Raw genomic sequence first — 27,380 nt, 5'->3', positions numbered from 1 at the left:
GGTAGCCTTTTTAGAATTTTCACCACTTTCTAACACTGCCCAAAATTCTACATAACAGTTAACTGAGGTACTTTCATTATCATATTCAGAAATTAATTTGAATATGTATGATGACCGTTTACTTTTTTGCTATTTTAGAAACCTAAGGCCACTAGTGCTTTTAGGTCTTTTGTCATGCAGTGAATACAAAATTTCAAAATTTTTAAAAAATTCATTTTCACTTGTATGTAAAATTATTTCATATTTTTCTTCACCTGATTCATCCCTCAGTTTTGGAAAGTATGTTCAGTAGATACTGTATTTTTGTCCAATCACACTGTTCAGATATATTGACTTGAGTACACAAAAGAGCACCCTAAATTCCGGAATGTAAATACTACTGTGCCACCTTATTGACACCTTCTGAATTTATTTTTATTTATCTGGATAATATTTTTAAGTATGATTTTATGTCCGTAATGTTTTCCTTTTATTGTAGCATATATCTTTTTTTGTCGGTTTTTGTTCAATTCCGTTATTTCATCCAATCAGAGTAAAGATTTGTGACATCATGCATGCCGTTACCATAGTGAAGCGTCCTTTATAAATGGGTCACAAACCGAAATTATACTGACTGCGTCAGAAAAAAGAAAGAAAAACAAACACAATATAAATTTCAAAAATACTTACGCTGAATGATGTCTACTGAGCAAAAATAAACAAACAAATACAGAAGAAGTAAAAATAGTAAAAGAAAAAAATAACACAACACAATTAATGACTAAACTAAAATAACAAACCCAAAGAAAGGAGTTTTTGAATAAAACATTAAAAAAAAAGAAGGAAGAAACAAATATAACTCAAAGATAGTAAGTTGTACAAGTTATTATCCTTTTCTCAACAAAATTTGTACAAGTAATTACTTTTACAATTATATTTGTACAAGTAATAACTTGTATGATAGCATCGTACAAGTAATTACTCGTACAAAGTATTATACATCATTGATGATTGTGGCCAGGTTTGGTTAAATTTGGCCTGTAGTTTCAGAGGAGATGTTCTTAGTAAAAGTTAATTATGACAGACGCCAAGTGATGGGAAAACTCACATGACCCTTCCATGCGCTTACCCCCCACCCCCCCCCCCCCCCCCCTTCCCCCTTTTTCACTCTCCTTTTACAACCCTTGATGAAGGTTATTCTAGAAACACATGTTTTGTCATAAGAATCAATCTCATACCATTATTTTGTAAAACAGGTTGAAGGAGGCATTAGAGAAAAACTGAAACAGCACCAACACATAATTTGTGAAACTTTTAAAGCTTGGTATCTTGTCATTTTGTATCACTACCAATAAATAGATGTAACTCCTGATGGACTGTAATTGCTAGTAGGTATTACTATTTATGTAGCTAGTACTTTGTACTGACAGGTCAAAAGGACTTGAATTATTGTGTTTAGATGGGATTGGGCTATCATAATTTGACTGCAGAAAAACATACCAATTCTGGATGTGTTTTTACAAGTTCAGCATCATCTGGATGTGGTGCTGTGAAAGGATGATGGGCAGACTCTAACCCATCTATAAATAGAAAACACATAAGAATTATATCTGTTCTAATTTCTAGCAAGCATGCACTATATATAATTTTAAAACTTGATACAGCATACAAAACTATTTATAATATTTCAAAACATGTGATGACAAAATTTCAAGGAGATTTATAATCAAAATTTCATCTTCTGTGGAAAAAAAATGGGGGTACTACAAGAGTGATCAGGAAGAATCCAGAAAATGGGGTGTAATTGCCCAAAATGGTCCAATTACAGCAGAGTGTAGAGACAAAAAAAATGGACTATTTTAAGCAAAATAAGATTTTTTTGGGATCAAATGGAAGGATGGGTATGCCCTGAATCTGCCTGTGGTGATAACTTGATTGTTAATATTCAGTGCTATCTGTCCATCTGATCAAAACAATATAACTATCAGTTGATTGTTTAATTGATTACTGAATGGATGCTTTGTGTATAGTGGCAAATATTACAGTCGTTTTAGGACTGGATTGCACAAATGTCTATTAAAATCAAACATTATTTAAATTTGTTAATGTTGTATCATCAAGTCACTTTATTCGACTGACTGAAATGCTGAGCTTAACTGCTAGCTCAAAAGTCACCTCTTTATAGGAAGATGTACACTACCAGGACACATTACTGAATATTCAGAAATGTTTGCAGTGTTTTTACTATTGGGACAATTGAAAAAAAATAAATACTCAAATTTAAAATTTTGAGAGCATTATTTGTATGCAGCATTTCCTGATATCTAAGCACACATTTTCGTCCATTGTTCATCATTTACAATAACAAATGCCACAGAATAATGTAATTATAAATAACAGTATTCTTACTCTGAGTCAACCATTCTGTTCTCTCTCTTAAAATGTAATGTATATGCAAGAGATGAAGCCAATAACAATTTTAAAATTAAAAATTCCCCCAAATGACTTCCTTTGAATTGTAGTAAATTCATTTTGTACAATTACGTTTGATATACAGACTACAAAACTGTTTGAGAGTACATTAAAATGTCACCACTTGGGAGTTGTTGTCATTATATAACAAATTCAAGTTTTTTCATTCATAGTAAATTCTAGTGTGGTCTATACAAAAAGATGTCACTTGTTGTTAGCAATTTTTTCCAACTTAAGTGCCAGTCTTTGTAAGAATCAGGCAATTTAGAAAAATTTCAAAACATGGCTGAAAAAAACCCACCGACCAATCTATCCTATTTTGAAGTTACCCTCATCCTGAGTTAGAAATGGTAGGTCTTTTGTTTCTGCTGTTCTGGTAATTCGAGAAATCTCTAGATAACTTTTGGTTAGAATGATAGCAAACTACAGAGTTATCTCCCTTTAATTGTTAATTTCTAGTGCATTTCAACCAAATTATATCTTGTGTTACCAAAACAGGAAGAGGAAACGAATGTTATATTCGTGCACCATGAAACAATTTGAACATAAATTAATGTCAACTTGAGTGGGTTTTTGTTTGTCACGTTTTCACCTCTGCCTGATTCTTAGGCAGATTGGCACTTAAAATCAACTTTAATTAACAGTACACAACAACACATTACCTCCTTCTTCTTTTGGAAGAAATAATGGGAAATCTGTAACCCACAGAAAATCAAATTTATTTTCATCTATTATTTGTACACCTGAAATGGAATAAAATATATACATCATTAAAACAACTGACAAGTTATATGCCATTAATTTTTTTTTAAATTAGGAGTAAAAAGTCTTTTGCTTTTTTGTGTCTTTAAATGTTACAGTTATATCAATCTATACTCTCAAATCTCCTTTTATTTCATATTCATAAACTGATAACTATTTTTTTAGAAATTCATCACCTGTATTTTTAAAGCACTTTTTGAAAATAACATACTTTTCTATGGTATAACCTCAACTGTGTACTAAAGACAGACCACGGTTTAAACAACCAATCAAAGAAACAAGAAGAAATCAAAGAATTTTGCTGTTTACTGGCAGCCTTCATCTAAAACAAAGCAAAGTATCCAAAAATAAGTTAATCACCATCCCAGTTGCTATATTCTAGTATTCAATGGAGCAAATCTCTATATTTACATACAATGGCAGCAAAAATAAAATAATACTATTCCTTAGTACTGTGGATTCATTTTTATTCAAGAGATTCCAATTTTCTTGTATTTTTTGGGTATTAGAAATAATGAATTTAAATGTCCAGTAAAGTTCAATTTTTTCTATAGGTCTTTAAGGAGACTTTGTTAAACAACGAAATCAAATATCTTTGAATTTTTTTTTTTTCCTCATTCCACGAAAACTGGTATCCTTTAAAATAAATGAATCCAAAGTATTTTTTTTCAACAACTCACCTTTTGATTTTAAAGCATTGGCTACAGTTGTTCTTATTTTTCCAAGTGCTGTATGCTAAAATATAAAGTTTGAACCTCTTAGCTAAACCCAGGGGTACAAATTTGCATTAAATTATGAAAGGCTCAGGACCATTGGAATTTCAGGCCAAAGGCACTCTATAAGAAAATCAAATGACCTATATAAAGCATCAGTTGAAAGAGTGATAGGTCCTTGACTTTTTTAATTCAAAAATGAAAAGTTCCCTCCCAGAAAAGACAAATCCTAGTACTTAGCTATATATATAGACTCACACTAATTTGAACCCCTGAAAAAAAAAACGGCTCCATAATTCCTCTATCTTAAAGTAAGCAACTACTACATGTCTTTGTCTCCTTGCTTATTATAATCAAATACAAAATTTGTTTTAAAGGAAGCCAATAACTCCTTAAAATAGGGGAAATGAAAAACTAAAGCTGAAAAGACATAAGTAGACACCTGCTCAAATGTGGTATAGAATCATCCTTGGTACTAAATAATGACAAAACACTTCATTATTTTACTTCTTGCACTTGACATGACTAAGCAAGCTGAAAAGCTAAATGAATAGTATTCTACTTATAAAATAATGATTATTTATTACGATGTTTATCAGGTAAAAACAATTGCACTGTTTATTTAAATATGTAAAACTATGAGAGCTGTGTTGAAGACCCATTGGTGGCCTTCGGCTGTTATCTGCTCTTTGGTCGGGTTGTTGTCTCTTTGACATATTCCCCATTTCCATTCTCAATTTTATTTAAACTCATTTGAATAATTCCCTGGTCAAGTGAGGCTGTTAAAAATATAGGGGTCCCTAAGTTTGCAACCTGGGTTACTTATGTATTCATATATCAGGAATTGCTTGAATAAACATATTTGTTTTCGTGAATTAAAATCACATAAAATTGAGAATGGAAATCGGGAATATGTCAAAGAGACAACAACCTGACCAAACAGCAGATAAAAGCCTAAGGCCACCAATGGGTCTTCAAAGCAGCGAGAAAATCCCACAACCGGAGGTGGTCCTCAGCTAGCCCCTAAATAAAATTGTGTACTAGTTCAGTGAAAATGGACGTCACACTTAACTACAAAACATATAAATGAACTAAAATTAAAAAACATACAAGACTAACAAAAGGCCAGAGGCTCCTGACTTGGGACAGGCTCAAAAATGCGGCGGGGTTTAACAATTTACTTACTGGATTGTGCCCAGTGCCATGTGCTAAAACAACTATATCATTGGCTTCTACCTTCAGCTGAGACGTAACTTTATCTTTGGTGTCATCTTTCAGGTATTTTTGGAAAGGACATTTCCATGCATTTCCATCATTTACTTTTATACTAGTAACTTCCTGAAGTGATAAAAAAAATCTGTTAATGATTTTAGAAATATTTACTAGCTTATATGTATACTTTATAAATATAGATTAACTACTGTGGATTTATCTATATTTGTGGATACAAATGTTCCTGGATTCAGGGAAAATTGTATTTCACAGATATTTGATTTCATTGCTTTGCAGAAGTCTGCATACAAAGCATATAGAGAATTTGTACATCGTTGAACATATCAATTTGTGGTTAACATTACCCACTAATTCCACAAAAATTAGTATCCCACTCATAATGATGAATTCATAGTAAACATTGTCTCGAAATATAACGTGTACTTGTACAACCTCAAGGCTTAGAAGCAGGTAGAATGTGAGGCTTTGCCAAGTATTTCTATCCTGTTTATAGCTGAGTGAAAATATGTTAAAGGCAATTTGACTGTACAGTTGCAGTGTAAAATAAAATATTGTGTTGCAGGATGAAGTTTAATTTTGCTCATGTTTAATTGAAATTAATTTATCAACCTTTTTTTGGAGATACAATGAAAATTATATTTATATTTTCACAGGTACCAACTTTCCTTTTTTCAAACTTTTTTTAATTTGTTTTCATTTTTAAGGTTTTTTTTGCTATTGTTGTTGTTATTGCTTTTTTTTCCGGGGGATGGGGAGGGTGTTATCGTTTTCAATTTCATCGTTAATGATTTATTTCATTTTTATGGGGTAGGGGAAGATGTCCTCTGAGGCAACATGGAAGAATTTCAAGGTAATCAGATATTTAAACTAATCACGATCAGTAATAAGGAGGCAGAAGATACCAAGGAGACATTCAAAACTCAGTAAAGATTTCATAAAGCAAGATTAGCAAACCATAAAAAAGACAACTTGAACCTAACAATTAACAATATCAGAAGGGAGGTAATCTTCCACTGTCTCCAATGCATATAGATGTGAAAGTAGAATTGACTGTTGCAAATTTTTTGTTTAAATATAAATTTTAGGTAATTCTAAGCATGGACATATTTTTAAGGATCTGGAAGCCTTTAAATGAAGATATGGTTAAGGATAAAGATACACAACTACAGTTTATACACACCAGCTTATACATATGCCAGAATTCATGTTTTTGATCAAGTATGAATTTTGTCTACACATGAATGAAATCAGGCCCCTTCTTCCTCCACCCTCCCCCCCCCCCAAAAAAATCAAACTAGCAAAAAACAAGCATCACTTCATAAGCCTAAACAAGTATGCTATCTTTATTTTTAATTTCCGTGTAAGTAAATATTTATATGTGCAGCATCATTATAATGCCACTGTATAGAAATGACATTTTTGGAATGTTTTAAAATTCAAAAGTGAGATACACTACTACACTACATATGGCAAACACTATATAATATATAAACCACCTGATATAAATATTTTCCAACATTCATAAACCTTTATCAAATGTACCATTCGCACCATATGTAACCCTTAAAGAAGACATTATGGTGTTCTTGTCGTTAATAATCTACAATCTCACGTTCATAAATCACCTATTCCATTACATTTATGAAAAATATGTACTCACGCATTGGTCATGCATTGTTGGACTATTGATGATATCATTCATTTCTCTATTTGAAAAGTATTTCTGAAAATAAAATATTCACATAAAAAAATAATCAAAAATTAAAACACATCTCTCTTCATTTTTTTTTTATTCTTCATTTCCCCTTTTTGCTCTCTCTCTTTCTCTTAAAATAATTCTATGTGAATAAAACACTTGTGGTAAAATAAAATGTCAACTGAATTTTTGGTATCTTTCAAAAATATATTACAGTGACAGCTGCCATCTTTGATGAGAGATTATGTTATTTAAAGTAGTTCTACAGAACAAAACATGGAACTACATTTCACATTTTACGTTGACGAAAACCATTCACGGAGGATTTTGAGTGCTTTTTCTCTAATGTTTCATTTATTTATTTTAATTAACCAATTTTTATTTTATAAAGGTTTATAAACTTTTGGTCTAAGGAAATTCGATTAATCATCCTTAAAATAAAAAAATTGGAAAACATAACAATCAAAAATTTCAATATTAACCCCCTAATGTCATTGATGGTGATTATTTAAGTTATAACCTATAATAAATATTTGTAAATACCTACTGTTCCTTTTGGTATTCTAAGTCCAATTATCTCCCCTGTATCCTGCTTCAATGTGTTTTCAAAAGAATGTATACCACTGGATAAAAAACTTTCTGATAAATTTACAAGCTGAAAAAAAATATAAAAATTTTAGGTACAATGAAAATTTAAAATCGCATATGGGGCAAATGACACATAACAGTAAAACAAAGGTACAGATAAATCTCACTGGACAGTCTGCAATGATTAACACATATTCACATTACAGTAAACACAATTTATAGAGTTTTTATCTATCTTAATCAGGGCTTCCAAAAAATATTTGAGCCAGCCGGACATTATATGTCTTATCCCGATTTTAATCCCTTAAGACTTAGTAACAAAAGACAATTATGGTAATCAGTTGGCCATCATATAACTAATGATTGACATTAAAAAACGATATTAAACTTTACTTTGATATAAATTCGATGTTCTGACGTAAACTGTTAAATTGACGGTGCATCATTTGAAGTGTGCAACATCAGCGTACTAATATCTGCCTTAAACTCTTTATTTGTGCAAAATAACGTTGTCAAAAACTTTACTTTCGTTTTAAAAAAGCACATTTTCTTAATACCGGATGTTCACTTGACAATGGTAAAACATGGACCAGCATGATTGAGTTAAAGTAGCTCTTTCCACTGTATTTCTCCAAGAAAATACTCGAAATGAATGTTAGATAAAGGTATCAATGATAATTTTAGCATTTTTGAAGAATTAGGATACATAATTAAAGTAGTAGGCCCAGTAAGAGCCCTTTTTGGCCCCAAAATATAGCAGTTTTACAAAATTGTTAAAATGTACATTTTCAGCTATTTATTGGAAAGAAGAATACTTCTGTTACATAAATATGGGCTGTTTTTGACAATATAATGCACATGTATCGGGTGCTAGCATCATTAAGTCATGCTAAATTACTGAAATCTTCGAAATTTTTGCATTTTGGTTAATTTTTAGACGGTTTCCGTCTGAAATGGAAGTGGCCGCATTTGTGTTCATTCTTAACATTTAAATGTTATTTGTATTTGATGATAATACATAACATATATAAAGGTTGAGAATGAACACAGATGCGGCCACTTTCATTTTTGACAAAAACCATCTAAAAAGTGACATATTATGACATATTTGATAGATTTTTCATATTTATGCTTGAATTTGAGTGTCTTTAATGACTAAATCAGTTCAAATCTTTCCCATAAACAAATTGAATCGACTGAAGTAGACACTTAAGTGTTTAAAAAGTGTCCAAAATCTTTCATCAGATGAACCTGAATTTTGAGGCCAAAATCGGCCCTTACCGGACCTACTCCTTTCCCATGTACTAGTTCAAACAATGTGGTTCTGACGATTTTTCGTTTAAAACCTTTTTAAATTTTTCATCAAATCATATTTATAAATGTATTTCTGATAATTTTAATCTTTTTGACTAAATTAATTAGATGCAAACCGCTGAAATGTAAGAAAACAACTTTGAATAGACCGATCAATGTCCGGTACAAAATAGTTTACCTGTTGCCTGAACAGGTAAATTTGAGATGTCCGACAACTAATTAACCTTGATTAAAATGAGAAGGTATTAAAGTAGGGTTTGTTTTGATAGTACTTATTCATCATGTCAATTTTATGACCGGAAATGTGTTGCTGTTTAAGGCAAAAGGTCGGGTCAAAAAGATCGCATAAACTTCCAATTTTTTTAAAATTATGTTAAAATGACCTTCTCTTAAGAAAGCCTTGAAAACTAAAAGTAGATGTCCGTTTCATGCTTTTCCCAGACGGACAATGTCCGGTGAATTTATAAATGTCCGGAATATATGACTGTTTTGGAAGCCATGATCTTAATATAAATGTACACTGTATATTTTCACTCTTTTTTATTATATTTGCTTTTTTTAGTTTTATTATATTTAGCTGCCTAGTGTTTTCCCTAGACAAGTTTCACATGGTGGTGCCCCATGCATTAATTTTGACCTTTATATTCCCTATCACTGTCTTTATTTATTAAACCTGCCATCCTTAAAATTTCATGAACACCATCTTTTGAGTCAATCCCAATTTCCTTCAAAAAATGTTTAAGGTAAATACTGCAGTCAATCACCTATCAACCTTTAAATCACATACTAACTGTATACTTGCATCACTACAGAGGAATTCATTTTGTTCTTCTTGTTAAAACTTTCTCAAATATAAATCTCATTTTTTGTAAAAACTCATCCAAAACATCTCTCGATGGTTTTTGTCTGTTCTTGTTAAATGTTTGGTTTTTATACTCTCTTTGCTTTAGGATTATTAGGTTTTAAAATGTTTTGTAATTTAGCATAGGTAATTAATAAAATAATATTCAAGATACATGTTCATTTTTATCATGAAGACTGTGAAATTTCATCAAAATGTATATTGCTGACTATAAATCAAACCTTCATGTCGTATCTCGTATCAGGTTTGTCTGTTCCATAGTTTTCCATAGCCTCATTATAAGTCATCTGTGGAAATGGAAGAGTTAGCTCCCCTTCTGGCCAGCAATACTGTAGTAAATCTTCTATTAAGTCCTGTACTTCTCTTTGTGTTGTAAATGACATCTCTATATCTACCTATAACCATTAATTTCAAAATCAGTGCCGTTTTCTTTTTTCACTAATTAAAACAAAAAATATATTTTTCTATTTTTTTAGTATTGCATCATAAACATCTATTGAATATGTTGAATGCCTCCTTTCTTTAGACCTACAGATAACTAAGTTAAAAATTGACATGAAATATTGATCTGAATAAATGGTTTCCTGTACATTTGAAGTGTGAAAAGCTGCATTTTTAATGTAAGATCATTTGGGGAATCTTTTCTAATTATTCTATTACTTATCTTTATCTTTTAACACCCTTGTATCACTGTTTTTGGAGAATGTTAATCATGTTATAATAATGTTCTCGGAGTTTGTTCATAAAACTTTATAAAATTCTTCTCCTTCTACTTTGTTTCTGAAATTTTATAACAATTTTATGGCTAAAGATTTTGTAGTCTGATGGTGATCAAAATATATAGATTTCATTATGGAATGCATTTAAATCAAAGTATAAAAGTTAAAAACTTTTGGTAATTTATACTCCCTTCTCTTTGCTATGTCATCAGGAAAAAAAAATTAATGGCATGCAAAAGAAGAGTATCATTTACCTCCCCTGACTGTGCACTATAAACTTGTTAGATCCCCAAATCTTTAAAGAAAGTTCAAGATAACATTCATGAAGGATATTTACCATTATGTGTTTAAATTTTTTCGTCTCACAAGAATTTAGAGTTTGAAATACTGTATTGACACCTGTCCGTTGACCCTTTTGTTGACCTGGGAATACCAAAATGACAAGCAATTGAAATTGTATTATTTCACACTCAAGGCTCCATTCTTAAAATTTGTGGAAGTCTAGTTACCCTCATACCTGAGTAAATTCTGGTTGCCTGTCAGGTTTACTACTCTCATCCCTATAGCACTTAGCTATCTGGAAGTACCTGTCTATACCACCAACCATCAACAACTGTTTGAACTAGAATACAAAATTATACATAATTTATTAGAATTCATTGTCCATTATATACTATCATATAATAGTCTAAACAATATGTCAAGCTCTAAATCTTCCCAATGTCTGTATGCCTGTAATGCAGTGGTTGTCTTTTGTTGCTGTTTGTCCTATTTGTCGTTAATTTGATTTTTACATACATCAGGTTGTTAGTGTTCTTGAATGAATTGTTTTACATTTGTCTTTTGGGGCCTTTTAAAGCTTACTATGCGGTATGGGTTTTGCTCATTGTAGATGGCTGTAAGGTGACCCATAATTGTCAACTTCTACCTTATTTGGTCTCTGGTCTCATTGGCAATCATACCAAATCTTCTTATTTTTATATTAAGCATAATCATGTTTAGCCAGATTTCCTAAGGAAAATATCGGTTATTAATTTGGTGATGTATGGCAGGCAGCTGGGTGGCCAGGCCGGTAACCGGCTGTCATGCAATAATACGAAATCTTTTCAAATTTAGATATGTTGTTTCTTGTGACTAAATGAAGGTCAAATTCGATTTTCATGATTTTAGCTTTTATCGATGTTGAGTTGTAGACCTTTAAGTAGCAAAAAGTGAAAATTGATTTTGACCTTTCCATTTCTGAACCCTACAAAAATTCATTTATTTTTTAACTTGATCCTGTTTGGGGGTCCAGATTTGCAAATATCATTTTCATGCAGGAAAATCTGATTTGGATGTCAATCTGACAGCCTCTTGTTGCAATTTAATCACAAAGTTCACAATATGTTCATTTTAAAACTAAAATTCAAATTCAAATATTGGTCTAATTATTTCATGGATATACAATTCATCTCCTTAGTACCACAGAAAATCTTTAAATAATCTTTCTATTCCAATAAACTATTATTGAACTGAACAAATAGTCCTCGAAAACATACCTGTTGGGGACTTTGAGGCAATGTATAAAATTTTCCTTTCTGTCTGGTTGGAACAACAAACTCTTTAGCTCCCTGAAAAATCAAAACTCTGCTCTGACATTTTCAAACTCAATCTTTTCCATCAACTAAACATATCCACACTTTCTAAAGAAAGTCAGGAAATATATCTTTAGTAGCTAATTAAAATGTTTAATCTTATTATCAATAATAATGCAGTGTACTAAAATAGACAATAATGCCTGTACATTTAAGGAATAACAGTACTGTAGTTGAAGAGTTGCCACCGTCAATTGTCGATTTGACAGTCGCAAATGCAGTTTTACTGGCGACGCGTAGCGGAGATAGTAAAACGGAAATTTGCAACCGTCAAATCAAAATTGACGGTGGCAACTCTTCAACTGCAGTACTATTATTCCGATTCTAATGCATTACAAAAAGAAATAATACGTTAGAGCTTGAAAAAATGTATAAATTTGACATACAAAAAATTTCGCAAAACTTCATGAATGATTTTGGCGCAAAGACGTCATGACTGAGTGTGACGTCATACAAATGAAAACTTACAATCTGGAGGTTATTACGTTACCTCTACGATTCAAATTCGGATAAAATCACATTAAATCGGCGAATTCGAGGTAGGCTTTTTTTTTATTTTCGATAATTTTGTAGTAATCGAACAATTGTTGATCCAATCAATTCAAAATGGCGGATCCCTCCTTAGTTACGCCTGGTCAACTGTGGATTTGACGGTAACTTTTAGCCAATGAAAAGAAATTGTTACTTAAAAATTGCATTAGAATTTTTAATGAACCTGTGTGTTTTCATTAGTGTGCTCCTCAACCAGCTGCTCAACAGAGAGAGGGGAAGAAGATTTTATTCCAGGACAAACCCCCGGAACTTGGATCAAATACCGAGTGGAAAAAAGACACATGACAAGAATATTCCCTTAAAATGTTACATGTACTTTACAATTCAAAAAAATAAAAGAAGAATGTGTCTAAGGACAGGAATGCCTCCACTCAAGCTTTGCAATTTTGCAATCTTCCAAGTTATAAAAGGGGCATAACTCTAAAACGGTAAGTACATCACTGCCCAAATTTGAACTCTGTCCGCCAGTTTAGGTTCTTAGCATTGTGTATGAAAAAAATGGGACAGAAGGAAGGAAAGAAAGACAGATGAATGGACAGAAGGATGGTCAAAGGTAACACTTAATGTCCCCTTTGCCTACGGCGGGGGCATAAAAACTGGAACAAAACATTAATATTACTTAGAAAATAAATCATGCAAGCAATAGATTTGTTGTCACTTTCACATTGCCTGGGCCATGTTGTTTACAAAGGGAGAACATCATGTAATATTATAACAATAATGAACACTGTGTTCTTAAATAAGTGTCTACATACACCTGGTGTTCTTCTGAATAAGGTAGGTGTCTCCACATCAACAAAACCTGCAATAGAGATAACATATATTTATCGTCTTAAAAATACCCAAGTTGCAAGATAAAATTTCAGCCACTATACTACACATTCTATTTTCCAATGGAAGACCACATTTCCAACCCTTATATGCATGGTTGCCTCGCTTTGCAAGACCAAGCTATTGGATTCATTTTCACATATGATGAACCCCCCCCCCCCCCCCCTTTTCCCATTTTCTGCTCACCTATGAATGATAAGACTTGGAACTTGACTTCCAACTTACAACTTGAATATGAAAGATTTCTATGTATATCAACTTACTCTTCATGTCCTTCAGAAATTTTTGGTCTAATTTATACAATTGCCATGGCTGTTATTACTAATAATATGTAAATTTTGAACATTATATGCATGCAGGTTAATCAAGTTTATATCTAGTTTCTAACAGTTATATAGAGTACAATAAAAATAATTATAGTTAATATCAATTTAAAATATTGGGTACTGTACATTCAGAAATATTGTGATGTTTTATCAATGCCAAAAAAATGTGACAGTTTAATGTTTCCAATAATAAAAATTTGCATTCAGAACTTCAGTAGTAAAACTAGAGGCTCTCAAGAGCCTGTGTTGCTCACTTGTATCTACTGTGTTTTTGGAAATCATGTAAAATAAGGTTAAAATCATAATAAATAGTATTAGATACCCTAATAATGATTGAGGCCAAGTTTGGTTTAATTTGGCCCAGTAGTTAAATTAAAAGCAGGTCATCCCATTGTATATGTTGTAGTCTTACCATAGTTACTGAAGACCCCTTATCATTATTTAAATTAGTTTTCAAGTTGTGACCATTTGAAATTGTTTTTTTTACAATTTTCCCTTAGACTTCTACAGTAAACCCTTATGATCTATTTTTAGCCATGGCGGCCATGTTGGTTGGATGACAGGGTCATCAGATACATTTTTCAATCAAGATACCCTATTGAAAACTATGGCTAAGTTTAATTCTATTTGGCCCAGTAGATTAAGTGGAGAAGATTTTTGTAAAAGTTTACAAAAAATTCATGAAAAATTGACTATAAAGGGCAATAACTCCTTAAGGGGTCAATTGACAATTTTGGTCATATTGTCTTATTTGTAGATCGTACTTTGCTGAACATTATTGCTGTTTACAGTTTATCTCTATCTATAATAATATTTAAGGTAATAACCAAAAACTGCAAAATTTCCTTAAAATTACCAATTCAGGGGCAGCAACCCAACAACAGGTTGTCTGATTCATCTGAAAATTTCAGGGAAGATAGATACAAACCTGATGAATAATTTTTTTCCCCATGTCAGATTTCCTCTAAATGCTTTAGTTTCAGAGATATAAGCCAAAAACTGCATTTTACCCCTATGTTCTATTTTTAGCCATGTCGGCCATGTTGGTTGGCAGGCGGGGTCATCGGATACATTTTTTAAACTAAATACCCTAATGATGATTATGGCCAAGTTTGGTTAAATTTGTCTCAGTAGTTTCAGAGTAGAAGATTTTTGTAAAAGATTACAAAAGTTTACGAAATATAGTTACAAATTGACTTTAAAGGGCAATAACTCCTGAAAGGGTCAATTGACAATTTTGATCATGCTGACTTACTTGTAGAGCTTACTTTGCTGAACATTTTTGCTGTTTACAGTTTATCTCTATTATAATATTCAAGATAATAACCAAAAACTGCAAAATTTCCATAAAATTACCAATTCAGGGGCAGCAACCCAACAACGGGTTGTCTGATGCGTCTGAATATTTCAGGGCAGATAGATCTTGACCTGATGAACATTATTAACCCATATAAGATTTGCTCTAAATGCTTTAGTTTCAGAGATATAAGCCAAAAACTGCATTTTACCCCCATGTTCTATTTTTAGCCATGGCGGCCATCTTGGTTGATGGGCAGGGTCATCGGATACATTTTTTAAACTAGATACCCTAAGGATGATTTAGGCCAAGTTTGGTTTAATTTGGCAAAGTAGTTTCAGAGAAGAAGATTTTTGTAAAAGTTAACGTTGAGGACGACGGACTACGACAACGACAGACAACGGACGCCAAGTGATGAGAAAAGCTCACTTAGCCCTCTGGGCCAGGTGAGCTAAAAATGTACTTTTTCTTCATGATATTTATGCAATCGCATTAATTAGATTTTGCAATTTTGCCAGTCATCAAGGCCTAGGATTAGCAATAATAAATGCATGCCATAATTTCTGAATTTACAGAAAATCAGCATTTTTCTTATTAGTATTACAAATATACCATGGTCATTGCACAGAAATTCTCTCATTTTCATCACCATTGTAGATCTGGTTCTCAGATTTTTCTGCATAAATGTATTTCTTAAGTCTAAATATCTGTATTCCATTCTTGATGGTTCTTTGGACTAAAACAGTAATAGAAAATGTAACATGGCAAACGATAAGTATGGAACAGACACTGCTAACACTTCACCCCCAGATTTGGTACAGCTCGTGTTGTTCAATTTCTAGGTTAGTGTGGACAGTTGTCTTTCTGTCTTAATTCTGGTTCCCATGTTGATGTCTGTCTTTCCTCAACTGATTTTTATTGTATCTTTTTTATTTAATTTTTTTCTTAATCATGCCCTATTATTTGCTTTCATGTCACTTAAAACTTACCAAATGTACAAACTCTTATGCAATATATATATGAATTACCATAGAAATTGAAACTTTGTGTCTTTTGTCATTTTATTAGTTTTTGTGCCAAGTACCATCTGATAAATCAAGTTCTTTTCAACTGATTTATAGCTTGTTCTATCACAAGTTTGGGGGGAGAGGGTTGGGAACAGACACACATGTTCATCCTGCAAAATTCTTTATGAGCCTGTCTGTACTGTGTCTAAGGATTGTATTCCAGTGATTATTTTTGGTTGCTGTCGTTCCCAAATAATTTTTTTTAATTCATGCTATTATTTCTAAATTAGGCCATTGTTTCTCTTATAAATTGTTTCAGGTTTGTTATCCTGTAGCCATTAAAAGTTTACTGTACAGAATGGGTTTTGTGTTGTAAAGGGTGTACCGTACTGTACTTCCAGTTTTAAGTTCTTTTCCGTTCATCTTTGGTAGATTATTGCTTCATTGTCAATCATACCATGTCTCCTTCCTATACAAATGGTGGTAATATTGCTTCAAAATTATAACCGATTTATCAAATGATATTAAACTTTGTCACAATACCCCCTGCATATATATGCTTAAGCCAATTAAAAGATTTATGTTGTGGATTTTTTTAAAGGTACACATTTTTGTGGACTTAATAAAAATAGCATTTTCTTGGTTACATGTACTTAATTTTGTAGTTTTGACAAATTCTGCAAAAAAGCCTTTATAAAATGTGTTCTTCATTGTTGACATCATTTGTGGTTAACTCATACCCCTGATATCCACAAACATGAGTATCCCATCTGCACAAACATGAGGCCACACATAAAAATATTTTAGTTAGCCCAAACCCTACCCAAAGGTACAGACAGTGGGTAGGTAGGTAGGATTCTTTTTTTATGGCCTGAGTACCCCATATGCACAAACATGAGTACCCCATGTCCACAAATATGAGTACCCCATGTGCATAAACTTGAGTACCCCATGTGCACAAATAACAATGTATCAACAGTAATATAAAATAAAGGCCTAGTGTAAATTTTTGTAGACTTACTGGTTGTAGATGATCACCAAGACCAATAGGTATTCTGTCCTTACATTGGTTCAATAACTCAACCTCTCTTGACTCAATTTCTATCTCTCCTGTTTTCATATTCTGTAATAAAGTTAATATGATTGAAATAAAATTGAGAATGGAAATGGGGAATGTGTCAAAGAGACAACAACCCGACCATAGAGCAGACAACAAAAGCTACAATAGCTTGAGGAAAAGACCATTTTCCAATTTATTTCAGATTTCTCTCCAGAAAGATTTGAAGATGCAGAACTGTAAAATTCAACAAACCATCTTTAAATGTAATGCACATGTTTAATGATGTAAACTTGGAACATTTGTGGAAAGGCCACCAATTTCTTACTTTATGATCTAGCTATTTTATTCACACAAGGGCTGCATATTGCAACCCATGTTCTAGTATACTGATAGTAAGCTAAGTTAAGTCCTGCTTGCCTATTTCTGACTTAATAAAAATGTAATGAATGAATATTTAATATAGTTACATAATTACATGATCATTCAGTAAATCATGACCTACATGTAAATACCTAAAATAGTCCTTGTTATGCCTAGAGGTACATAGGGCAAGGACTAAATTAATACTTTATAAAAAAGAATAAAAAAACAGAAAAACTGCTTCTTAAACATTTTTTTCTTCAAATTAATGTGTGCTTTATTTATTATTATCAACAGAAATGACTTTATGAAGTACAAGGGAACTTCAGTCATTATAAACCTGATATAAATGACTTTAATATGTACCATATTTTCCTGTCCTTCTGGTCTAGGTATGACAATGCCTTTCACTTCCATTACACTTTCTAGGGCAAGATTATCTGTATCAAGCTCTGAGGCTGTCTGAAAATTAGAGAAAAAGTAAAAAATAAAGTATTAATATCTACACTTGACTTACAAGTTAATCAATAATAATACACTCAGAATCTCATCACCAAAGTAAGTAGTTCAATTCAAGTTTCATCAAGGATTATTTTAAAACTTGTGGGGAATTGAAATCAATATAGCCAAGCCATGTGTCATTTGTAAGCAATTTAATTGTGGTGACTTTTTCTTATATTTACCCGAGTTTATCTATGCAGTATCTGTTTTCATAACCTGAAGAAATTTCAATTAATTATAAATTTATAAGCTAAAAATATTTGAATGATTTCTGTTATAACTCACTTGCCACTTCTTCTGTCCATTTACATAATAGCTACCAATCATACATGTAGATTGAATTCCACTTTGTTAAAAAAAAAATGGACAATGTGGCCATGGGACACAGATGATGCACCCACTTCCATATAACGTTATAAAGGGGGGATAACTCAAGAAAGGTAAAAGTGACGCAACCCAAATTCAAATTTGATCTGTGTTTTGTGGTAATAAGCATTGTGAATAAGTTTTATAACATTTGGTGGAGGCAAACTGAAGTTCGAGATTAGAAACTAATTTTTGGACGTACGGACAAGGGTAACACTTAATGCCGAGGTGGGACATAAAAACATTTGTTTTCTAACAATTTTTAGTTTCTCTATTTAGCATGTTAAGACTCTTTTTTGAACAAAAATTTACCTTTTCAGACAAGACAACCTGAACAATACCAGACCAATCTCTCAAAATTAAGAAGTGTCCATGGAATCTATGATACTGAATCCAACCACATAATGTCACCTCCTGGCCTACATTCTCTTTAGTCAATTCTCCACAGAGATGGCTTCTTCTGGTGTAGCTAGTTGCACTACTAACTGCATTAACTTCTGTAACAAATTTTGTGTAAATGAAATAAAGTTGCATGATGAGCATATATATGTTGCATTTACATGTATCTTTATTTCAATGTTCATTCATTACTTTTTGTTAACTTCAAAACTGATAAGGCAGCTGGTATTAATCACCACATTTTTCAACTTAAAGGATGGAATCTTGAAAAGTGAAACTATTATAAGAAATTCAAACTAATCGATAGGTAAGAAATTTAACCAAGTTGGTGTAAAAGTATTAAAACAATAAACAGCTGCACCATGAGCGCATGATACGCCCGTCGCTTTTTCAAAAAATAAAGTTCAATAACTTCTCAATGTCAAATCAGAAATTTATGAAAAACTAAAGGGAGGTTATCTTAATAGATATAAACCAGTCACCAAAGTTTCATGAAAACTGATCAAAGGCTCAAAGCACTTTAAAGATATTGTCCGAAAACTGGAAAATCACCCCTTTTTATGAATAAAATCCCATAACTCAAAACATAAAATCTAAAATTTATAAAAATCAAAAGGGAGCTTACGACAATAGATATAAACAATTCACCAAAGTTTCATGAAAACTTCGGAAAGCATTTTTGAGTTATTGTCCAAAAACTTGAAAATCACCCCCTTTTTTAATGAATAAAACCCCATAACTCGGAAACGTAAAATCTAAAATTTACAAAAATCGAAAGGGAGCTCATGTCAATAGATATAAACAATTGACCAAAATTTCTTGCAAATTGGTGAAAGTGTTATAGAGTTATTGTCAGAAAACTGGAAAATCACCCTTTATTAATGAATAAAACCCCATAACTCGGAAATGTAAAATCTAAAATTTATAAAAAACGAAAGGGAGCTCACATCAATAGATATAAACAATTCACCAAAGTTTCATGCAAATTGGTTAAAGCGTTTTTGAGTTATTGTCCGACATGTTGATGACGGACGGACAGATGGGCGGACCGACCGACGGACAACAGTATTCCATAATACGTCCCGTAAAGGGGCGTATTAAAAAATGAATGTTACATCTTTGTTGAACAATATGAAAATATACAGTCAGAACAATTAAGTTAAAATATGTTCAGGCTTCTAAGTCAAAATAAATTTAATGTAAGAGTTACCTCTCTCTTTCGTTAGCCTCAATTTGAAACGAAACAATTTCACTGCAGTCAAACCTATTTGATGCTAACTTTAAATAAGTGGAAATATACAACATTGTATGTAATGATGATGTATCATTAAAGATTGGTTAAGCCTTTTATATTTTATTTGTTTTAAATAGTTTAGTTCTCTATCCTGTTATAAATTGTCAGTGTCTATACTAAATCTATTGAGCAGCTTTAGTTTTGTACATGTATGTTTTCATCTGTAAGGATTAACAAGGGGTTACACTTATGTCCCGACGAATGTCCTGACTTAAAGAAAAATGCTAAATTTTCTTTTTTATTTATTGAAGACAGACTTCAAATTTGTAACAAATCAAGATTATACTGCAGTTAGAACACTTCTTGTTGTCTTTATCTACCAAATATTGTTACAAAGTGATATTTCGTGCAGTGTCAATTTCATGTCGAGTCACTTTTCTTCACAATTTGAGGTTCGTTTAGGGATGGAAATGAGTTTTATATTTTGTATAAACATTTTCATAACTATAATTGTAGCCATTTTTAGCTGCAGTATAAAAACAATATTAGGTCAATGTCAGAAAAATATCAACTATTTAGTATTCGGCACATAACAGTCTCATACAAAAAATTGATATCTTTCTGACATTGACCTAACATTGTATATTTATTAAATTAATATTAGAAAAGCATTAATAAAATCTATTTATAAGGGTAAGAAACCATGGCCTGACCAATTTTGGGTTACAAAAATAAAAATTGACCAAACCAACGTTTGGTTACGCTTATGTCATGACCAACAGAAAAATATTAATAACTTTTCTATTTTTTTATCTACTGACTTCAAATTTGGATTAAATCATTTTTTAAGTGAATACAAAAAAGAAAAAATAATTCTAAGGGAAAAACATCGACTTTGCCATGAATAAAGTCCAAAGGATGGAAAATGCGTATAACTTATTATTAATTCTCAACTAAAATTTGGAGCAAATCAAAATTTAATCATATTTAAATATTAATAAGGGAAAAAATGAAAATTTAATTTTTAAGGGTAAAAAATGCCAACTTTGCCCTGACCAATGGAAAATGCAAAAAAAAAACTTTTATATTTCTGAAAGAATAATGAGGAACTTTTTTTTTTTTCAAGTTTTAACATACCTAGATTTAATTATATAATATCTTATACATATTATAATTAGAACATGATGAATCATGAAATATATTTTTAAGGATCAACATTAGTGACCTTACCAACATTAACTTTTCCCTGACAGGTGTATGACACCAAAACAAGGGGGGAAGACATTGAGACTTTCAGAGGCTTGAGAGGTTAGATATGGAATACACCTCATATTGCTGTCAGTGGATCAGAAGAATATTTGCCGACTCCCTATGAAAAAGAATAAAGTTACAACAGATACACCATGAGTTTAAGTTCTAAAAACAAACATATGTTGGAAAATAATTCATGATTACAGGTTTACAGAATGCTGCTGCAGGCTTAAAAGTTACTGGTTTGAGGTGTGGTAGTTGGTAAATATTTTCCTAAATAAAGTTAATAGGGTTTCATTTGGGATTTTGTGGTTGACCAAATCAGAAAATTGCTCAGCACTCAGAATACCAAAATGGAAAACTCCTGTGCGAGTAATAGGTGGAGTCATACCCATGTTCTGAGAACAGTGCACAGGTAGGTAAGTAAATTAAAAATAAGTGAATAATTTATTTCAAGAGGGTAGCACAGATAGCAATTCTCTGGGCACTTGATCAGCTCAAACAATAATTCTAGAATAAATAATACACATTGTACAAATCTACACTATGAGGACCAGTTTTAATTTGTACCATGAGTTACCAGTTACCGTCACCAGGTAATGGGGTTTAAGCTAGGATTCTGAGGGCTTTAGTCACTTTTGCGTTATACGAGACCGACCTTTTTTGGGTAACAGCATAAGTCTATAGCAGTTGTTACATGGGCTTGCAAAAAACATGTTTGATGTGATCTTTCATTTTCTTTTTCAGCATTTCAGTGGTATACAAATAAATTAAACAATAAAGATTAAATAAAACAAACTGTTATGTTAATAAAGATGCATATCACATTTAAAAAGTAGTTTTTTGGTATCTAGAATACTAAAATAGCTACTATTTTTAACATAAAATAGCTACTATTTGCCTGAAAATAGAGCTGCTAGCATCTTTGATCTGAGAAAAGTCCCTATAAAATAGTCACCTGAGAGATATAAATTGGAAGAGTTAAGTTTCCTGTCCTTAGCCATGTCAGCTGAGGGTCTGGGTGTGGTTTACGGAATAAAGATAATGGGTTAAAATCCAAAGAATACAAACAAAAAGAACCCAAAAAATAAAGAATTATTATTAAAGATGAAGAAATATGGTGTAAAAAAAAAAGAATTCAAAATGAAGACCCCCTCCAAAGACCTTCTTATCTATGCACCAGGACTGAAAAGGCCTACATTTGTTTTAAACCTTAATAGTAGAAGGATGGAGACAGATCTTGAGTTGGTCTATCAGTATTGAGAAAAGGATAAATTTGAGTTATCTTTCTTGTTACAGAGGTGCTCCTACTGGCAGAGGCTTATATACAGTAGAAATGAATACAAATGGCGTCAATTTTAAATCAGAACTGGACAAAAACACGTCTGATTTTTGAAATTATAATGTATAATTTCAAGATAATCAATGTTTCCTAATGAAATCATTACAGTTTTCGTCCTTCAGTTAGTTACGTTTGTATCATGAAACTACGGTAAACATTGCAAATAGTGATTGAATGATAAATTGATTAAATCGTAAATGTCGACTGACCGATACTATTTACAAATTAATTAATTTTGAGGATCATTATTTCCTATAGGATAGACAGAATACCTGTAACAACAAATTATGACAACTGTTGTGACAGTTGATAAGCTTTTGGTCGTAAACTTGTCATAAATATGTCACCAGGTGTAACTGTAGATTTCTTCGAAAGATTTTTTTTTTTTTTTAATTTTACAAATTTTAGTGACGATATTGATCAGAAAAACTTTCTTTGTTTAGAAAATCGTTTCATAAATGACGAAAATGACGAGCCCTGACAAAATCACTGAGGTAATCACTGGTAATGCATTGTTGCAATTACTGAAGTGTTGCTGAAATACAATGTAGGGCATACTGCTATTATCTGCAGACAAATACTTTTATTTCATTTTTAAAAACTCAACTTAGTTTAATCTAACATGTCTAACTACATGTAACAAAACTTTTAAAAAGGAAATGCTGAGTTTTCCCTTTTTTCCCACACATCATTGGAAGATACATGTATGCTTGCTGGGACATATGATGTCATCATTTTATAATCCTCTCAGGAAACTTACGGTTTTCAGATATATAGTAATATCAAACATTTCAAAGCATGCTTAGAATTCAGAACCCAAATTTCTTTCAAAATAAATGTGGACACAGATGATGCCCCCGCTTGCATATCATAAAGTTATAAAGGGACATACCTGATGAACGGTAAAAGTGATGCTACCCAAAAATTTTGTGGTAATAAGCATTGTGTGTAAGTCTCATAACATTTGGTTGAGGCTAACTTAAGTAGAGAACAGAAACTAAAAATTCAGCAATTTTTCTATTTGTAAACACGCATAAATCTAGAACGGTTGTGTATAAGTTTTATAACATTTGGTTGAGACAAACTAAAGTTAGAGAACTGAAACCAAAAATTCAGCAATTTTTATGTTTATAAAGGGACATAACTCAAGAATGGTAAAAGTGTCGCCACCAAATTTCGTACTTAATCTGTATTATGTAGTAATAAGCATTGTGTATAAGTTTCATAACATTTGGTTGAGGCAAACTAAAGTTAGAAAATGGAAACAAAAAATTTGTACTTGATCTTAGTTTTGTGGTAATGAATATTGTGAATAAGTTTCATAACATTTTGTTGAGGCAAACTTAAGTAAGAGACCGGAAACTAAAAGTTTTACAATTTTTCCATTTATAAAGGGGCATAACTCTAGAAGGGTTAAAGTGACGCCACCAAAATTCAAACTTGATCTGTGTTTTGTGGTAATAAGCATTGTGTATAAATTTTATAACATTTGGTTGAGACAAACTAATTATGGGACGTACGGACGGATGTACGTACATGTACGTACGTACAGACGGACAAGGGTAAAACTTAATGCCCCCACCGCTACAGCGGAGGCATAAAAATTAAAAACAGATTAATAAATTTGCAAATGAAATTCTATGTTCCTCTTCAATGCAGTATAACTTATTGATTTTACGTTACATTAATTAATAGGCACTGGCTACGATTACCTTGAAATGTCACAATAATAAAAAAGTTATTGTTAAATTGGACACTAATTGCCTGAATGCTAGGTTGGATTAGGAACCGATTAATTACGAAAACATAACAATAATAATTGTGTCTACGGTTACATTGTGTTATTGTTACATTAATGCACTTCAATGTATGTTGAGATTAGTAATATGTATTAAAATACATCTTATTATCTTTCAGACCTAATTAAATCCTTGATCAGTATATATTGAACCAAAAATTAAAATTACTTGGGACTGATATGTGGGCATGACCTCAATTGCAAGTTTAGTGTAAATATAGCAATTATTTTCGACTGTTTTTGCAAATTATCAATTTGATTCCTGCACTATTTATGACATTACTGTATATGGTATCTTCGATGAAGTATAATAAGAAGTTTATTCTTTTTGTTGTTTATTTGTGAAGACTGTATTGCAGCTTAGTCATTTGGGTAGCTGTCTTATTCGTGTGTATTCTTTTTCCTCATGCATGAAAATTGATTTCATAGATTTCATCATTCATGTAATCATGGTAATAGTTTTAATGTAATGCATAGTTCTATTCCGTTAGTATTCTAGTATTAACTCAATAAAACACATGTAGCATATTTATTATATTTATTTTATTTATTATAATTATATTCAACAGTTTATAGATAGGGTAACAGCACTAGATTTGCATAAAAGGTGAACACAAGATAGTAAATATTTCAATATTTTAAATACTGTAAATATAACATATAAAAATATTCAAAAGTGTTGACCTTTATATATGTTTCTGGGCTTTTACTCATTATGGCTTGCACACGCTTTTATGCTATGGCTTGTAATGTTAAAACAATAAAATATAGTTTTCAGGTGTTGTGTTCTCTTTTAAAAGAGATGTAAGGATCAAACGATAACACAAGTTGTTAACACAAGCTGTACACTATTGATCTCCATTGAGAAATTATCAAATTTCATTATAACTTACATGAAATACTGATTAATGCGGCATAACTACAATTAATTATGATTTAATTAAATGGTGTTTATTCAAACATCATCTTAATTTACAATCAATTATGATTTGATTGAATGATGTTTATTCAAACACCATTATTTAGGATTTAATTAAATGATGATTATAATGATTATTCAAACACCTTCAAATTTTGTATTGCATATTTTATTTAGGATTTTAATATTACTGTAACAATTCTTTTATTTCTCTTAGTATATACAGAGACATATTGTATTATGTGTCTCTGATATATATAGAGAAAAAAATGAGATGCCGAATTGTCTTGGTCCCGAAATGTCCTGATCCTGAAATGTCCAAAACGGATACCGAAATGTCTTCGGACCTGGGTGCCGATATGTCTGGGTGCCGAAATGTCTTGTTACCTTTATTTACGATATGGATGATATGGATATGGACGAACAACAAAAGCCCTTCATTTCAGGTAAGTTTGTAAGTAGGTTTTAAGATTTTGTGACTTCTTTCTCTCAAATTCACTTTGGGGAAATGTCCAGCAGAAAGAAATCACTTTCTGGACCTGTACTGTTGTCTAAAGAGCCGAGTGCTAAGCGAAAACGATACGTGTGTACGTACCAAAAAAGTTGGGAGTTCATGTTAAAATGAATCAAAAGAAAGTGACCGAGGGCTGATCAATGCATTGTGCACCCTATGTTACTCTCATATTTATATTGGATCATCTGCAAACATAATCAATCATTTGCAATCATAAAAACATGTGTGAGAGGATGTAACTATTTGATAAAGCATTCAATGGTATTCAAATTATAAAATATTTTTCTTTTTCAGTTTCAAATCTAGCCAACAGACTTCCACAGGCCATATGGGAAGGGAATATCACAGAACTGTTGGATCAGTTCTCAGAGTACGAGCTGTCTTCTGATGAACTACCCAGTTTTGACCAGACAATAGCAACATATATAATTTGTGGGGAGCAATGGCAGACATAGATGACATTTTTTTATGGCAAAAAAAAAACATCATGACATTCTTTCAAAGCTTGCTATTTAAACGTTAAAGCTATTTTGGTTTTGCCAAATAACAATTCTGACTGTGAGAGAGCATTTTCAATTGTAAAGAAATCTACACTGAATTATGATCAGAACTCAATGATATATTGTGTGCCTTGTTATCATGTAAATGTAACCAAACTGGCAGTTATTTTGAATATTTGCCTAGTAGTGTTGTTTTGAAAGCAGCAAAAATAGGCCACTGTTGAATGCAATAAACGTACGGTTTACAGTAGAATACTGTTTTTTTTTTAATATTAACAAATTTGTGTAATGTTCATTTTAAAAAGTCCGCATCTACATCACACGTTTTCACATGCTTTTTGACATGTCATGTCATGACATGATTTTTCATTGTCAGAGGTTGGCAAGTATGATTATTGTTACATTCATAATTTATCAGTTGCTAACCCAACCTCACATTCCGGCAATTAGTGTCCAGTGTAACAATAACTTTTTTATTATTCTTACATTTCAACGTAATGCCAAATTAATAATCAGTTCAGATTTAGCAAAAGCAAGAAAGGCTTTTCAGGGGGAGATTATCTTCTTGAATGATAAATACTGAAGTATGGTGTTTATATAGAAACGTGTCGTTAGTTACAATGTACACTTCTGTCTCCTTCATTTATATCATTTACTAACGGTCATTCAAGGCTGAACTGGCTGTCGACGAAGGTCTCTTTGATTTCGCTCTTGGCTTAATCGACCGGACAAGGAATAATTGAGACGGGTCTTTAAATAATTTCGAACTGATCAATCTCCTGCTAAATCTTAATAAAGAAACTGACAAAGACTTCGAAAACATTCTTCCTCCACAATCGAAACGATGGGATTCGTGGGAGAGGGGAGCGGAACTAGTAAGTTGTATATATTCTGTTTATACGTATGCGGAAGTTTATTCATATTAGGAACACCACATACTGTTACACTATGTCCGTTTTGAAAATTCCACAGAAAAATATTGTGTATTGAGGTAGACTTCTTCTTATGATATCAAGTTATCCATCAGATGATTACTAACTACTGCGCATGCGTAGAATAATTATAAATCAAGAAATATTTTTTTCATGTCATGCTCTATGCTCATTTTAAAATGGATAGGCATTATATTTGTTAATATCTTTATACCGACC

The 27,380-nt window shown here is 31.8% G+C and overlaps 1 protein-coding gene across 1 annotated transcript in view; it reads right to left on the bottom strand.

Moving 5' to 3' along the window:
* The window catches only part of LOC127710910 (aspartate--tRNA ligase, mitochondrial-like), a 32,234-nt gene extending 5,144 nt beyond the window's left edge, over positions 1 to 27,090 (bottom strand). The window contains exons 1-15 of the mRNA XM_052216872.1: positions 26,890 to 27,090; positions 18,585 to 18,769; positions 17,772 to 17,867; positions 17,007 to 17,108; positions 15,591 to 15,714; positions 13,280 to 13,326; positions 11,877 to 11,948; positions 10,856 to 10,960; positions 9,841 to 10,014; positions 7,403 to 7,510; positions 6,820 to 6,882; positions 5,112 to 5,264; positions 3,894 to 3,948; positions 3,114 to 3,194; positions 1,480 to 1,559 (exon numbers count right to left, since the gene is read on the bottom strand). Of these exons, the coding sequence (XP_052072832.1) occupies positions 1,480 to 1,559; positions 3,114 to 3,194; positions 3,894 to 3,948; positions 5,112 to 5,264; positions 6,820 to 6,882; positions 7,403 to 7,510; positions 9,841 to 10,014; positions 10,856 to 10,960; positions 11,877 to 11,948; positions 13,280 to 13,326; positions 15,591 to 15,714; positions 17,007 to 17,108; positions 17,772 to 17,867; positions 18,585 to 18,769; positions 26,890 to 27,052 (1,608 nt within the window). The 5' untranslated portion in view covers positions 27,053 to 27,090. The remainder of the gene's footprint in view (positions 1 to 1,479; positions 1,560 to 3,113; positions 3,195 to 3,893; positions 3,949 to 5,111; positions 5,265 to 6,819; positions 6,883 to 7,402; positions 7,511 to 9,840; positions 10,015 to 10,855; positions 10,961 to 11,876; positions 11,949 to 13,279; positions 13,327 to 15,590; positions 15,715 to 17,006; positions 17,109 to 17,771; positions 17,868 to 18,584; positions 18,770 to 26,889) is intronic.
* Between the last annotated feature and the right edge of the window lie 290 nt (positions 27,091 to 27,380).

This window comes from Mytilus californianus, unplaced genomic scaffold (genome assembly GCF_021869535.1).
Source record: "Mytilus californianus isolate M0D057914Y unplaced genomic scaffold, xbMytCali1.0.p SCAF_8, whole genome shotgun sequence".
Classification (NCBI taxonomy): domain Eukaryota; kingdom Metazoa; phylum Mollusca; class Bivalvia; order Mytilida; family Mytilidae; genus Mytilus; species Mytilus californianus.
Note: the sequence above shows the minus strand (reverse complement) of the source record. Positions and strands in the feature narration are given on the sequence as shown.